General features: G+C 45.0%; 1 protein-coding gene across 2 annotated transcripts in view; it reads right to left on the minus strand.

The window, feature by feature from the left end:
• fam172a (family with sequence similarity 172 member A) overlaps nucleotides 1–15000 on the minus strand; it is a 180824-nt gene that overhangs the window by 84868 nt on the left and 80956 nt on the right. For both annotated transcript variants that reach the window (XM_048236399.1, XM_048236398.1), the window contains exon 8: nucleotides 2092–2211. In XM_048236399.1, the coding sequence (XP_048092356.1) occupies nucleotides 2092–2211 (120 nt within the window). The remainder of the gene's footprint in view (nucleotides 1–2091; nucleotides 2212–15000) is intronic.

Here is a 15000-nt window from a genome sequence, read left to right on the forward strand (position 1 = left end):
GCAGGCAGCACACTAGCACACTCTAATGTTATGTGCATCTCAATGTGACGCCCGCATGAGTACATCTCTACTAACAAATGCATGCATGAATGAATACATTCATACATACATACATATATTTATACATACATACATACATACAGACACACAGCCCATATGTATGAGTTACGGAACATGTCCTGTTTGTCAATTTTAGTCAAACTAATTACCTCTGGTACAGAGCTCTTGATGGCATGGACACTGGTCTGGTCTGCTTGCAGGTTGGCTTGTTTGTGGTGTGCTGTGTGCTGTGATGTGTGTGACTGTGCGCATGTGGAAGCTGACTTTGTGAGGATGCTCAGATGTAGGCAGGGGGTTACTGGTGTCAGCAGCTACCAGAGGGAAACGCTCCCAAAACACAGACTCCGATTCCCAGGGTGCTGAGCTGCGCCGACTTCAAGGCAGAGGAGAGGAGCTAGCGCTGCCTTTGTAGACTCCCTCCTATGTGAGCTCAAGTCTCAATGTCAACCACACCAGTGAGGTAAAAAGAGAGAGAGAGAGAGAGAGAAAAAGAGAGAGAGAAAGAGAGAGAGAGAGAGAGAGAGAGAGAGAGAGAGAGAGAGAGAGAGAGAGCAATAAGAGTGTCTAACTTATTGTACAACTGGCTGACAGGACACAAGAAAGGTAGTGCAAAAAGAGCAGTAAGTCTCCAGAGAGGCCTGGAAAGAGAGGGGGAGAGAGGGAGAGAGGGGGAGAGGGAGAGAGGGGGAGAGAAGGAAAATAAAAAGAAAGAGAGACGACCACGGCATTGCAGCACCGAGGCTGTCACAGACAAAACGCTTCATGAATATGGAACAGCCATATTAAAATTACAAAACACAAACAGAGTGGGGGAGTGGGTGTCGTGTGGGTGTGTGTGTGTGTGTGTTTGTGTGTGTGTGTGTGTGTGTGTGTGTGTGTGTGTGTGTGTGTGTGTGTGTGTGTGTGTGTGTGTCTTTTAAAAGAAATGTATTCCTAGAATTATCAGAGGGACATGGGAGCCCATACCTCCCGCCAACCTCCCCTCCTCGCTATCCAACAGGGCTCTCAGCTCCTCCACTCACGGGCCCGCGGGCATCCCGCACAGGGGAGAGGAGAGGAGAGCAAGTCAGCAAGAGAGAGAGGGGGAGAGAGGGAGAGAGATAGACAGAGAGACAGAGAGAGACAGAGAGGGGGGAAAGAGAGGTAAAAACACATAGGGGAAGGAGACTAAGAAATGGAGCTAAAAGCACATACACACACACACACACAGACACACAAACACACTCACACAGACACACAAACACACGCACAGAGAGAGGTAGCGCGAGTGTGCGATGCTTTAAATAATTTGGGTTCACGGAGAGGGTGGCGGTGGAGCCAGCAGATCAAAGCCGCCGGCATCGGTGTCAGTCGACTCCGCTCCACCGCTCCCCTGCTCCGACACTGGCTGCGGTTAGCCCACCTAAACTCTGGCTGCTGCCGCTCACTTTCAGTGACCGCACCGCACCACCGCTCCGGGGCTCCGTTCAGGGGCCAACTCGTAACACAGCCATCAGATAGCACCCTGCCCCTCTACCTGCTCCCATCACCACCCCCACCTCCGCTTCCACCCCCCCCCCCCCCACCCCCTCCTCCGCTTCCAAAAAGCTGCTGTGGCCAAGCACGAAGGAGGGCATCATCGAGATAAACAGCTTTCTTTTTTTTTTTCCTGTTTCTTTTATAGAGGAAGGCATCTTAGCTCTGTGATTCACTGCTCTGGTATGAGGGTGTACGACTTGTGGGCTCTCGCGCTGTGCGTCACACTCATCGCTCTGCTTCAGGGCAGAGCAAAAAAATATATATACATGCTTTCACACAGACATATACCGCTCCGATGGAAACTACGGGTCGCGCCCTTCAGCTGAAAGTTTAGCTTCAGAAACACGTGACACTATAGCACGACGTAAAGTACCACCTTTGGGCCCATGGTGTGCAGCTTCCGTGTTCTGTGTGAGTGAGGGGTTTTTTTCAGCTTTTAATGTATTTTGTTTGAATGGGGATTTTTTTTGTTTTTGTTTTCTGTCTTGAATATGGATCTGATGAGAGACTCACCAGCTCGACGAAGGAGAGGCCACCGTAGCTGTGGGCAACCACGAAGATGTTCCTGGCGGCCGCTCGGGACACAAAGTTCTCCCACACGTACAGGGTGTGCTCCTCTGGGGTGCTGTTGTCCTGCAGAGCCAGAGAGAGACGGTCAGAGACACACAGGTGGTCAGAGACACCACCACACACACACACACACAAACACACACAACACACAACACACACACACACACACAACACACACACACACACACACACAAACACACACACACACACACACACACAGATAAACACACACACACACACACACAGATAAACAAATTGGTCCAAATGTATACATGAACGCCTACCCCAGGCCACACATATAGACACAAAAATCCATTTTACGGTTCACAGATGTACAAATGTAAAGAAACGTCAGAACATACAAATGTTTATCTAACTACTAGCAGCTTTATCGGTGAGCTGATTCAACTTCTAAACCTCAAAGCCAAATCCTGTGTATCTATTAGCTTGTAATTTATTTACTTTTATTTTACTGTAGATTGTGCAATATTACCAAATATTTAAAACCCCACAGAACATGCAAGTCTCACACCCACAGACACACACACACACACACACACACTTCCACGCACACACACACTTCCACGCACGCTCACACACACACACACACACACACACACACACACACACACACACACACACACAGATCGAGGCGTAGAGTTAACACCAGTCGCTCGTTTGCGATCAATGAGCCCTTGCATATTCCAAATGCCCCCCAAATGCGAAACCCGATAGGGCCCGGTGCTGTAAGGTTTAAATCTTCATTTGTAGCGCTGCCAGCCGATCAATAAGGGCCCGCTGAAGGGCTGGCTGGGCGTAATGGAGCCGGCACCGCAGGAAGGTCACCGGGAGACGGGCCGCCCCGAGCGAGCAAACGAACGAGCAAACGAATGAACGAGCGAACGCCGCCACACCAGCACGGCGGCTAATTAAAGTCGAAGAAATGCCGCTATCTGATCAGTGTTTAGAGAGAGAGAGAGAGAGAGAGAGAGAGAGAGAGAGAGAGAGAGAGAGAGAGAGAAAAGGGAAAAAAAGAAAAGAGGGGAAAAAACCCTTGGTTTCTGAGTGTGGAGGGCAATGGAGAAATGGAGAGGGAGGGAGGGTGTGTGTGTGTGTGTGTGTGTGGTGGGTGTGTGTGTGTGTGCGCATGTGGTGAGTAGCACTGAGCTCTGAGCATCTGTGGACTATATATGTCTATATATATATATATATATATATATATATATATATATAAAGAGTTTGGGGAACTATGGGATGGCACACTTGTACAATTTCTTAGAAAGTCTCTAAAAACAAATACAGGTGCTCATAAGTATACATACCCCTATGTGCTCATAAGTATACATACCCCTAAGTCCCATAGAGACAGGCAGATTTTTATTTTTAAAGGCCGGTTATTTCATTGATCCAGGATACTATGCATCTTGATAAAGTTCCCTTGGCCTTTGGAATTAAAATAGCCCCACATCATCACATACTCTTCACCATACCTAGAGATTGGCATGGTTTTATTTCAGTTAGCCTATTAGCTGGTTTGATTTGCATTGAGCTCAATGAAAGAAGAAATAAAACCATGCAATTTCAATTTATTTCAGCTCAAATTCCATTTATTTCTTTATTTTCCATTTATTTCAGCTCTAAAAGCTTCTCTTCTACATTGTGTGATCTTGGAATCGTAGCAAGTGCACTCCAACTAGCATATCAATGTGCTCGTCTTGGGCCTCACATATCCACAGAGTACACCACCACCAACACCAGCGATCAATAGAGTAACAGAACAAAACAAACTGACTAGTAACTACGACTATAGCCTTTGTGCACTCGCGCACACGCACGCACACACACACACACACATACACACACACATGCACATGCACACATGCGGGTTGCACATGCAGGGCCTCGCATGCGGATCAGGGGCCTTTTTACACGCACACACACAAACAAACAAACACAACACACCACACACATACACACACACATACACGCACACGCACACACACACCACACACACCACACACACACACACACATGCACATGCACACACATGCACATGCACACACATGCACATGCACACACATGCACATGCACACACATGCACATGCACACACATGCACATGCACACACATGCACATGCACACACATGCACATGCACACACATGCACATGCACACACATGCACATGCACACACATGCACATGCACACACATGCACATGCACACACATGCACATGCACACACATGCACATGCACACACATGCACATGCACACACATGCACATGCACACACATGCACATGCACACACATGCACATGCACACACATGCACATGCACACACATGCACATGCACACACATGCACATGCACACACATGCACATGCACACACATGCACATGCACACACATGCACATGCACACACATGCACATGCACACACATGCACATGCACACACATGCACATGCACACACATGCACATGCACACACATGCACATGCACACACATGCACATGCACACACATGCACATGCACACACATGCACATGCACACACATGCACATGCACACACATGCACATGCACACACATGCACATGCACACACATGCACATGCACACACATGCACATGCACACACATGCACATGCACACACATGCACATGCACACACATGCACATGCACACACATGCACATGCACACACATGCACATGCACACACATGCACATGCACACACATGCACATGCACACACATGCACATGCACACACATGCACATGCACACACATGCACATGCACACACATGCACATGCACACACATGCACATGCACACACATGCACATGCACACACATGCACATGCACACACATGCACATGCACACACATGCACATGCACACACATGCACATGCACACACATGCACATGCACACACATGCACATGCACACACATGCACATGCACACACATGCACATGCACACACATGCACATGCACACACATGCACATGCACACACATGCACATGCACACACATGCACATGCACACACATGCACATGCACACACATGCACATGCACACACATGCACATGCACACACATGCACATGCACACACATGCACATGCACACACATGCACATGCACACACATGCACATGCACACACATGCACATGCACACACATGCACATGCACACACATGCACATGCACACACATGCACATGCACACACATGCACATGCACACACATGCACATGCACACACATGCACATGCACACACATGCACATGCACACACATGCACATGCACACACATGCACATGCACACACATGCACATGCACACACATGCACATGCACACACATGCACATGCACACACATGCACATGCACACACATGCACATGCACACACATGCACATGCACACACATGCACATGCACACACATGCACATGCACACACATGCACATGCACACACATGCACATGCACACACATGCACATGCACACACATGCACATGCACACACATGCACATGCACACACATGCACATGCACACACATGCTGTGTGTGTGTGTGTGTGTGTGTGTCACCCCTGAGGGACTCCCCACTGCTCACCTGTAGCCAACATCCATTATGAAGGCTGTCAGGGCTGTGTGTGTGTACCTGTGTATGTGTGTGTGTGTGTGTTACAAAGTGTAACTCACAAGGATTTCACAAGCCATTTTCATACATGGCCAAAGAATATAAGGGGCTGACGGTGCTTTGGAAAATATGGGTTGTGTGTGTGTGTGTAGAGTGTGTGAGAGTATAAATGAGAGTTTGTAATTGTATGGCTGTTCCTCCTGTGATCAGCTTACACAGTGGGCTTGTTTGGCCCCTTTCATTTCAACAGCGTCTGGGTCCAGCTGTGGAATTCAAATGCCTTTAGGCCTCCTGTTAATACCAGTTCACTATAAACACATACACACCCCTGTGTGTGTGTGTGTGTGTGTCTCTAAGGCCAGTAATTTGGATATCTAAACCAGTTGAAAGGTTTCATGTTGACAAAAGCCTTTGTAATCAACAGCACCCCCGTTTATGCATAGAGTGAACTAGAAAGTCACTGTTTTCAGCTGCCGTTTGGTCTTTGTACAAATGGTACACAAAGCAAGCCGCGCTCTCCCGCCCGCCGCGCCATGACCAGACCCTCTTTATGCCGCCAGGCTGGGACACGCCTCGCGCGCCGGCACATCCCCTCAATTAAGCACACAGGACCAGGCCTAGAATAGAGACAAGACACGGTGATACAGAGCAAGAGAAATAGATGCTTTGCAGGACGTAACATCCACCCTGCTGAGGGTCCGGGGCTGGGCCTCTCCTGGACCACAGGGAAAAACCTGAGTTCTAACTATATTTGTCAAAGGAGAAATCCTAATCTGCTCGTATATCATTTTAAAAGTCTCCATGCGAGAAATACAGTATTGCCAGTTGTAGAACAGTAACCTTAATGGATATGATGTTTCTGTAACCTGGGATATTTGATGCCCTCTCTGATGAGATGCGCCCACACTCCCCCCCCCCCTGCTCTCAGATAAGAGAGATGTCCTGGTGATTCCAGATGCATGCCGTCTGTATGTTAATATGTTAAGTTGTTTTAGATATAAGGGGAAAGAACACTGAGTCTTCTCCCCTCTTCCTATCCTTTTTTTCTATCCCCTCTTCTATTCTGTGTCTTGTCTTTGACTGGCTAGGTGGCTAAGATAGCAGAGCCTTTCTCTTCTTCCACTCTTCTTATATTCTCTCTTCATTTTTCAGGTCTACTGCTGGCTGGAGGTCTCTCTCTCCCTCTCTTTATAATTGATGAGATGTTTTATGATGTTTTATTATTTGTTAAGTTTACATATTATATACAAACATATATATATTGTTATTTTGTTAAGCTTTCTATATATTTTATATATATATATATATATTTATATATTATATATTGTTATTTGGTTAAGCTTACTTTGTTCTTTTGTTACTTTTTTACAGTATATAGACCTATCTGAGTTTTACCTACATTCAATGTTAAGTGATATTGGTCACATCTACCTTTGTGATTTACTGGTAAATAAATTGTTAATTCACCCACCATTTATATATTTCTTCTCGTATGCAGTGCTACTACTCTGTTACAGTTGATAAATTACTTGGTAATTATTCAAGGTCAAGTTCTTAATTTTATGGAGTCAGATTAATCGTAGTTTCTTGAAAATATTTCCCTGTGCTTCACCGTTCTGTCCTAATGTTGAATACACATTAAGCCAACGCAATTCTCATCCTGAGGAGTGTCTGTGCGATCCTTTACATGTGTGTGTGACGTGTATCTGTGAGAGCTTTCACAACTGCCTCATCTTTCCGTTTACTGTCCCTGGATTCCCATCTCAGCATTTCTCTACCCATGGTGAGAGGTAGCTACCTCAGTAACTAACACTGACACACACACACACCACCCTGAATGTTTTCCCTGTCCATCATCCTACTGCCTGTGAACCTGAAAACACATTGCTCAAATCAATTAATGCATAAGCACATGCACTTGTCAACTATAGGTGGGAGGGAATGCGTGTGTGTGTGTGTGTGTGTGTGTGTGTGTGTGTGTGTGTGTGTGTGTCTGTATGTCTGTGTGTGTCTGTGTGTGTGTAAGCATGTGTGCTAATGCCTCCTGGCAGACCTGCGAGTTTAATATGTGCATTAAAGCAAACAAGTGTGCAACTTCTGACAGCACGTGTCAAAAACCTGGAACCAGTGAAATAACATCTCCATAATGTCAACACATGCGCCTGGCAAACATGAGAACACTCCCAAGCAGCGGAAACACTGTTTGTTTGTTTATTTGTTTAGTGAAACAAACATGAGCTCGAGCTAGAAAAGTGAGAGGAATACCGATATGATAAGACAGTTATGTTCGGCTCCTATAGGGTCTTGTCTTTATAAAATCTCCACATAAAAAAAAAAAAAACGAATAAAACTGTATAATGGGATAAAGGGTAAAAAAACATTAGGAGGCTGTAGTTAAGATGTTAGTAGACTGGAAAATGATGAAGACAATGGCAAGGCGTGTGTTGTGTGTTCAAGGACCATATAAGACTCTGTACAGTATGTACAGTACGGGCGGGGTGGACAACCCAAAGGGTGACCACAGGGACAGTGGTCGAGTACATCCAAGGCCCTTTGGCCTAACTGTGCTCCTCCGTGCACAGTTAACACACGATGAAGACGTGCGTCACTGACGCGCAGCCCCATATGTTGGGAGGCACACGACACCCCCGCATGTCGCGCTGATGACACAGTTCTCGCCACACGCCACGTGCGCGGGACACAGACGCAGGACTACATTGGGGCCCCTAGTCTCCTCATTCCCCTCTCCAAAACTCTCCACTCCCCAGACCATTAGACAGACGTGTGTGTCAACTCAAAGGAAATATCACAAACTTATCCGACCAGGTTAATCAACTCACCCGCGAAAATCGGATCAAGAAAGAAACAATCCTAGACCTCCAGTGCCGCAGCATGCGCGATAACATCATTTTTTCCAGAATTCCCCTGCCAACTTCTAAAGATACACCTGACGACCCAGAGAAAGCAGTTAAAGAATTCTTGCATCATCTCTCAAACTACCGCCAGAAACAGGTAACACAAGATTACCTTCCACCGTGTACACCGTCTCACTTCCAAAGACAATAAAAAACCTCCTCCGATTATCGCCAAGTTCGAACACTTCAAACACAAAGAACTCATCAAAAGCAAAGGAAAAGAACTAAAAGGCACTTCATTCGGACTAAACGACCAATTCCCACAAGAAACACAGGAAAGAAGAAGAGCAAGGGCAAACGAGCAGCTGTCAGTCGATAAACTGTATGTCAATGGAACTCTGTATCGCAACCCCAATATCACCACCTGGCTATAGCACATTATACCTCACGCCAACACTCATTTTGATTATAACATTGTCACCCTCAACTCTCTCTAACCCACTGTAGCCTACTACTGCTTGGATCACCTCTCTCTTCTCTCTTCTTATGTTTCCCTCCTTTTGCTCCCCCTACCCACCCATTCTCCTTTGCTCTCTCAATGCTTAATGTTATTCATTGTGTTTTGTCTATACATGTTTGCTTGTGTGCCCTGTCTGTGTTTATTTATTATGTCTATAGGCTAAAGTCAAATTATGATGTTTTCAATGCTAAACAGGACATTTTCATGCCGTCACCACTCCAGAACCAAATTCCTACCTCCTTATTCTCTATATTCTTCTCAGCCCCTACCCTTTACATCTCATTCACACACCACATTACATACTTCTCCCTCTCCTATCTAACTGACACCTGCACACACGCTCACACACACAATACCCATCTTATCAAACATTTTCATAACTGCACAATCACAACATGGTACCACTTACATTCCTGACCTGGAACATCCGTGGGATTGGATCTCAGGCGAAGAGGATCAAAATCTTAAATCATTTGGATAGTTTAAAAGCTGACATATGTCTCCTACAAGAAACTCATCTCTCAGAATCAGACTACACCTGTATCAAATCAGGACAATTTAATCATATTTTCTTAGCTCATTACAATACAAAACAAAGGGGAGTTTGCATTCTGATTAACAAAAGAATCTCATTCATCCAGAACACCACCATCACAGACCCAGAAGGACGTTTTGTCATCATAAACATCTCAATTCACAATACCCCTGTAACAATTGCTAATGTGTATGGCCCTAATACAGACAACCCAGTTTTCTTTCAGAACCTCTTCACCTCCATCTCAACTCTATCTGGCTGTCCCATCATAATCAAGAGGCGACTTCAATACAGTGTTAGACCCCACAATTGACAGATCTGATCACTCTAAAAGCAAACGATTCTGGCAATCCACAAAACAATAAAACAGTTCATGAGGCGATTCTGGCCTTGGCGATTGTTGGTGGCTTCAGCACCCAGACTCCAAATGCTACTTTTTTTCTCTCCGGTCCACCACTCCTATTCCCGTATTGATTATTTTTCTAACCAGCAACTCTATAATGAAAAATATCTCTGATTCAACAATTCATCCCATAGTCATTAGCAATCATGCCCCAGTTACAATTAAATGGAACATAACTAACCAGCAGCAACCAACTAGCAAATGGCGTTTTAATACATCCCTCTTACAAGACCCAAATTTCATCAGCTTTGTTGGGAGAGAGTGGGCATTCTTTCTAGAAGTGAACGACTCCCCTGAATCATCTCCTTCCCTTCTGTGGGAAACAGGAAAAGCAGTACTCAGAGGAAGAATCATCTCATATTCAGTATACAAAAAAAAAGAAGGAAAAAGAACAGGAAGTAGAACTCAACAATAAAATTAAACAGTTAGAAGAAACCAATGCAAGCAACCCAACTGAAGAAACACAGGCAAAACTTAGGAAACATAAATTCAAACTCAATGAAATACTCAATAAACACGCTCAATTTATGATTCACCGTCTAAGGCAGGAAAACTTCCACCATAGCAATAAATCAGGTAAATACTTAGCAAATCAAATTCAACGTAACAAAGAAAAATCAACAATCCCAGTCATAAAGAACTCAGCAGGGAAGCTAACCAGTTCACCTGAAGAAATAAATCATGTTTTTCACCAGTTTTACAATAAACTATATTCTTCAGAAATAAACCCCAACCAGGAATTCATAGACTCTTTCCTAAACATCAAATTACCACAACTCAATGAGACCCAAATAAATAACCTGGAATCACCTGGAACTCAACAAGAACTGTTTGATGCACTGAAACAGATGCCCAATAACAAAGCACCAGGTCCGGATGGCTTCCCTGCTGAGTTCTACAAACAATTTTGGACCATCTTAGCTCCACTTTTCACCAGAATGATTAATGAATCAAAACAGAAAGGACGTCATCCAACTAGTTCCACCACAGCCTCAATTTCACTGCTCCTCAAACCCAATAAGGACCCAACATTGCCATCCAGCTACCGGCCAATCTCTCTCCTCAATGTGGACAATAAGATAATCGCAAAAATCCTAGCACACAGATTAGCAAAGGTCACCCCATCCATTATCCACCCAGACCAAACAGGCTTCATTAAAGGCAGAATTTCATCCACCAACACCCGCAGACTGTTTAATATAATGTATCACTCCACAAATGTTCAAGATAATACCATCATAGCAACTCTGGATGCAGAAAAAGCATTTGATAGGGTGAACTGGAATTTCCTGTTTTCCACTTTAGGGAGGTTTACTGGGAGTCGTTCATTAACTGGATTAAACTTCTATACACCTCTTCTTCAGCCACAGTAATCACCAATGGACTAACATCACCAAGTTTCACTCTTCACCAGGGGAACTAGACAGGGTGCCCACTCTCCCCCCTCACTATTTACAATCTTCATTGAACCCTAGCAGCTGCCATCCGTCAGAACCCCTCATCAAAGGTGTCCAGACTCAAGATATGCATCACAAAATCAGCCTTTATGCCGACAACATTCTTCTCTTTCTTCAAGACCCCACATCATCAGTAAAAGAAACCATCAAACTCATTGACACATTCTCTAAAATTTCTGAATACTCAATCAATTGGAATAAATCTGCAATTCTCCCATTACATTCCAACAGCTGGGATGTGACAGCCAACTCTTACTATATCACTTACTTAGGGATAAAAGTAAGGCTGTCAGACTTATTTAGCTTAAATTATTCCCCTCTACTCACTTCAATAGATGATGACCTTCAACGCTGGAAGAACCTCCCATTATCCATCATGGGCAGAATCTCAGTAATCAAAATGACAATACTGCCCAAAATAAACTATTTACTCTCTATGATTCAAACCCAGCCCACCCCACTCTGGTTTAAGTCTCTCGATTCATCAACCACTAAATTCTACTGGAAAGAAAAGACCCCAAGGATCAAACTCACCACTCTCCAAAAACCAAAAGCACTGGGAGGACTAGAGGCCCTGGCCAATCAGCTCCACTTCATTTACAAATGGCTACACCCCACCCCCTCAGACAACACCTGGTTAGACCTAGAACAAACAATCTGTAAAGAAATTAAAATCTCAGATCTCCCTTTCTGCAGCCAGTCAATCAAAAAACATCCATCCTTCAAAGCCCCAACAATTTCATCTACTCTGACAGCCTGGTGGAGATTCTACCACATCACTGATTCACCTACAGCACCATCAATTCGCACCCCGATTTGGAATAACCCAGATTTCACCGTCAATAAAAAATTACTTAACTTTCACACATGGATGGGAAAGGGTATCACTCACCTTCAACACATTCTTCAAGACAATAATCTGACCTCATTTTCCTGTTTGGTCCAGAAGAACGGCATCGAGAGTAAACACTTCTTACAATACCTGCAAATTAAATAATCTATCCTAGGAAAAATTAACATCCAGACAGCTAACCTTGACATTCCCCCACCAAGCTGCTTAATATTCCCTCTCCCAAAAAAATACTCCCCCAAATTTACAAAATTATATCTCGTTCAGAAGAAACAATTGGGCTGCCATATCACAAATGGGAATCAGACTTATCAATTACTCCCGGTGCCGACTTCTGGACCAAAATGTGCAAAAACATCTACCTCATGACAAAGAATAGTAATCTACAACTAACACAATACAAAGAATAGTAATCTACAACTAACACAATACAAGGTTCTTCACACATTTCCCTTCTCTGCAGATAAATGGGCTAAAATGGGGTTTGGTTCGGATCTATGCTCTCACTGCACACAAAATAACCCAGACACATACTGTACATCCATGCGGTTTGGCATTGCACTCCAATCAACCACTTTTGGGTTGAGTGTCACAAAATCTCTCTCTTCCATCTTTGGCTGTCACATCCCAGCATCCCCTTCCTTATGCATACTTGGTGATACATCCACAGTCAATTTAAGCAACTACTGCAATAAAACTCCGCTGGCAGCGCTGACTATTGCCAAGGAAAACAATCCTCATGAACTGGAAATCTAGGAACAATGTTCACATCACTCATTGGAAAAACTTGTTAACAGACTATATATCATTAGAAAACCTATCAACTACAAACTTAATCAATACTCAGGATACAACCTCTCCTTGGTACCCCTTTATCACCTACTTACAGTCCTGACCCTCTTTGCCTGAGATCCATCTCCACACCAACACACTTCATCAACAGATACACATATCCTTGAACACTGGGCAGGGGATGGTAGCTGGAACTATTATTGTTATTATTATTACTATTATTTTTTTTATTTTTTATTAATAGCAAATAAATAGCATCCCCTTCTTCCCCTCCCCCTTTTATTTACATCTCTGATAACTTTACTAATTTCACTCTCTCTGCCTCTCTCATCGTTATTCTGCTGGGGCCCCATTGGATGGCTTGGGAGACTCGGCCCTGGCGGGTCGCTGTGTGGGTTTGGCATTGGTTGGGTCCTGTGGGTTATCTATTGGCCCTGGGCCCCCGTTGTGCACCCTCCTCATACGCTCATGCACATGCCTTGGTGTCCTGGAAGCACACAGCACGCTTACTCTCTTTTAATTGCACTACATATTAGGTGACAAAACTACAAAACAGGCTAGGGTAAGGGTGGAGTGCAGGTAGATACCTCATCAGGTGTCTATCTGCATGCCTCACTTATTTTAATGCACACATTACAGAGGCATACATCTTACACAGGGTAAGTGTGGTGTGCATGGGGAAATCCTGACAGATATTCACCATGCATGCCCACTTCTTTTAATGCTACACACCAGATAGAGCTCTCAGACCTAGCCATTCACATACACATTTAGGTCAAGAGTGGCGTGTTGGGTGGAGGTCTGGGGGCGGGGTGTGGTTGGTCGTGGCAGTGGGGGACGTGTGCATATGCTGGGGGCCTGGGGGGATGGGTGGCACGCGGGTCCTCCCCTCTGTCAGCTCGTCGCCATAACTGCGGGGGCTGGGTGGAACTGTGGCCATTAATGGGTGCCCAGGTTGTCAATCAGTCAGGGAATCAGTTATTTTTTATTATTACACACTTATCTTTAACAGAATAATTACAACTCCTCCTCTGAAACCCTCCCTCTCTGTGTTCCAGCTTCTCTCCTCCTGGCCCAACAGCAAGCCAACCTTACACATATGCACACACACACTCACACACATACATCCTCACCCCCCACCCACACCCCCATCCCAACACCATCTCATTCACACTCTCTGAGCTACCATCCGCACCCCCCATCCCCCTTTCTTGTTATTCCGGTCATCAATTTCATCCCTGATAATCATATCTGTAATCATCCTGGACGCAAATCATCCTTAGCCTTTCTGTTATTAATGTTATGTTAATAAGCCATGTCAATGTGATGTCTTGTTAAGTTACAGTATGTGTTTGTGTAATGTACATCTGTTTGTCTGATGTAGTATTCTTGTGCATGTCGTTGTAGTGTTGCATTTTCTGTAATGTCAATGGTGTTTGCAATAATTTTTTTTTTTAAAAGACAGGCGTGTGTGTGTGTGTGTGTGCAGCAGTGAGACTCAGTCAGCACTTGGAGTGAGCGCTGACTCAGGTAGTGCGGCGGTCCAGTGGGGCTCAGCTGTGAACTCCAGTCCTGGCTCCACACACACACACACACACACACACACACACACACACACACACACACACACACACTGCCCGTGGAGACCCGCATGCTAACCAGCAGAGGCGCCTCCACCTCCGGCCACCACCGCTGCTGTGGGGCAGACGTGTGTCGAGATGCCATCACTGCAGGCTGCGTGTAAGCAGAGCTAATGGTAGTCTAACGCTGGGTGCCCGCAGCAACTGCCTGTGTCGAGCCTCCACAAAGAAAATGGCTGTCAACGCTATGGGGTGCA

The sequence above is a fragment of the Alosa alosa genome, chromosome 24 (assembly GCF_017589495.1).
Source record: "Alosa alosa isolate M-15738 ecotype Scorff River chromosome 24, AALO_Geno_1.1, whole genome shotgun sequence".
In the NCBI taxonomy this organism is placed as follows: domain Eukaryota; kingdom Metazoa; phylum Chordata; class Actinopteri; order Clupeiformes; family Clupeidae; genus Alosa; species Alosa alosa.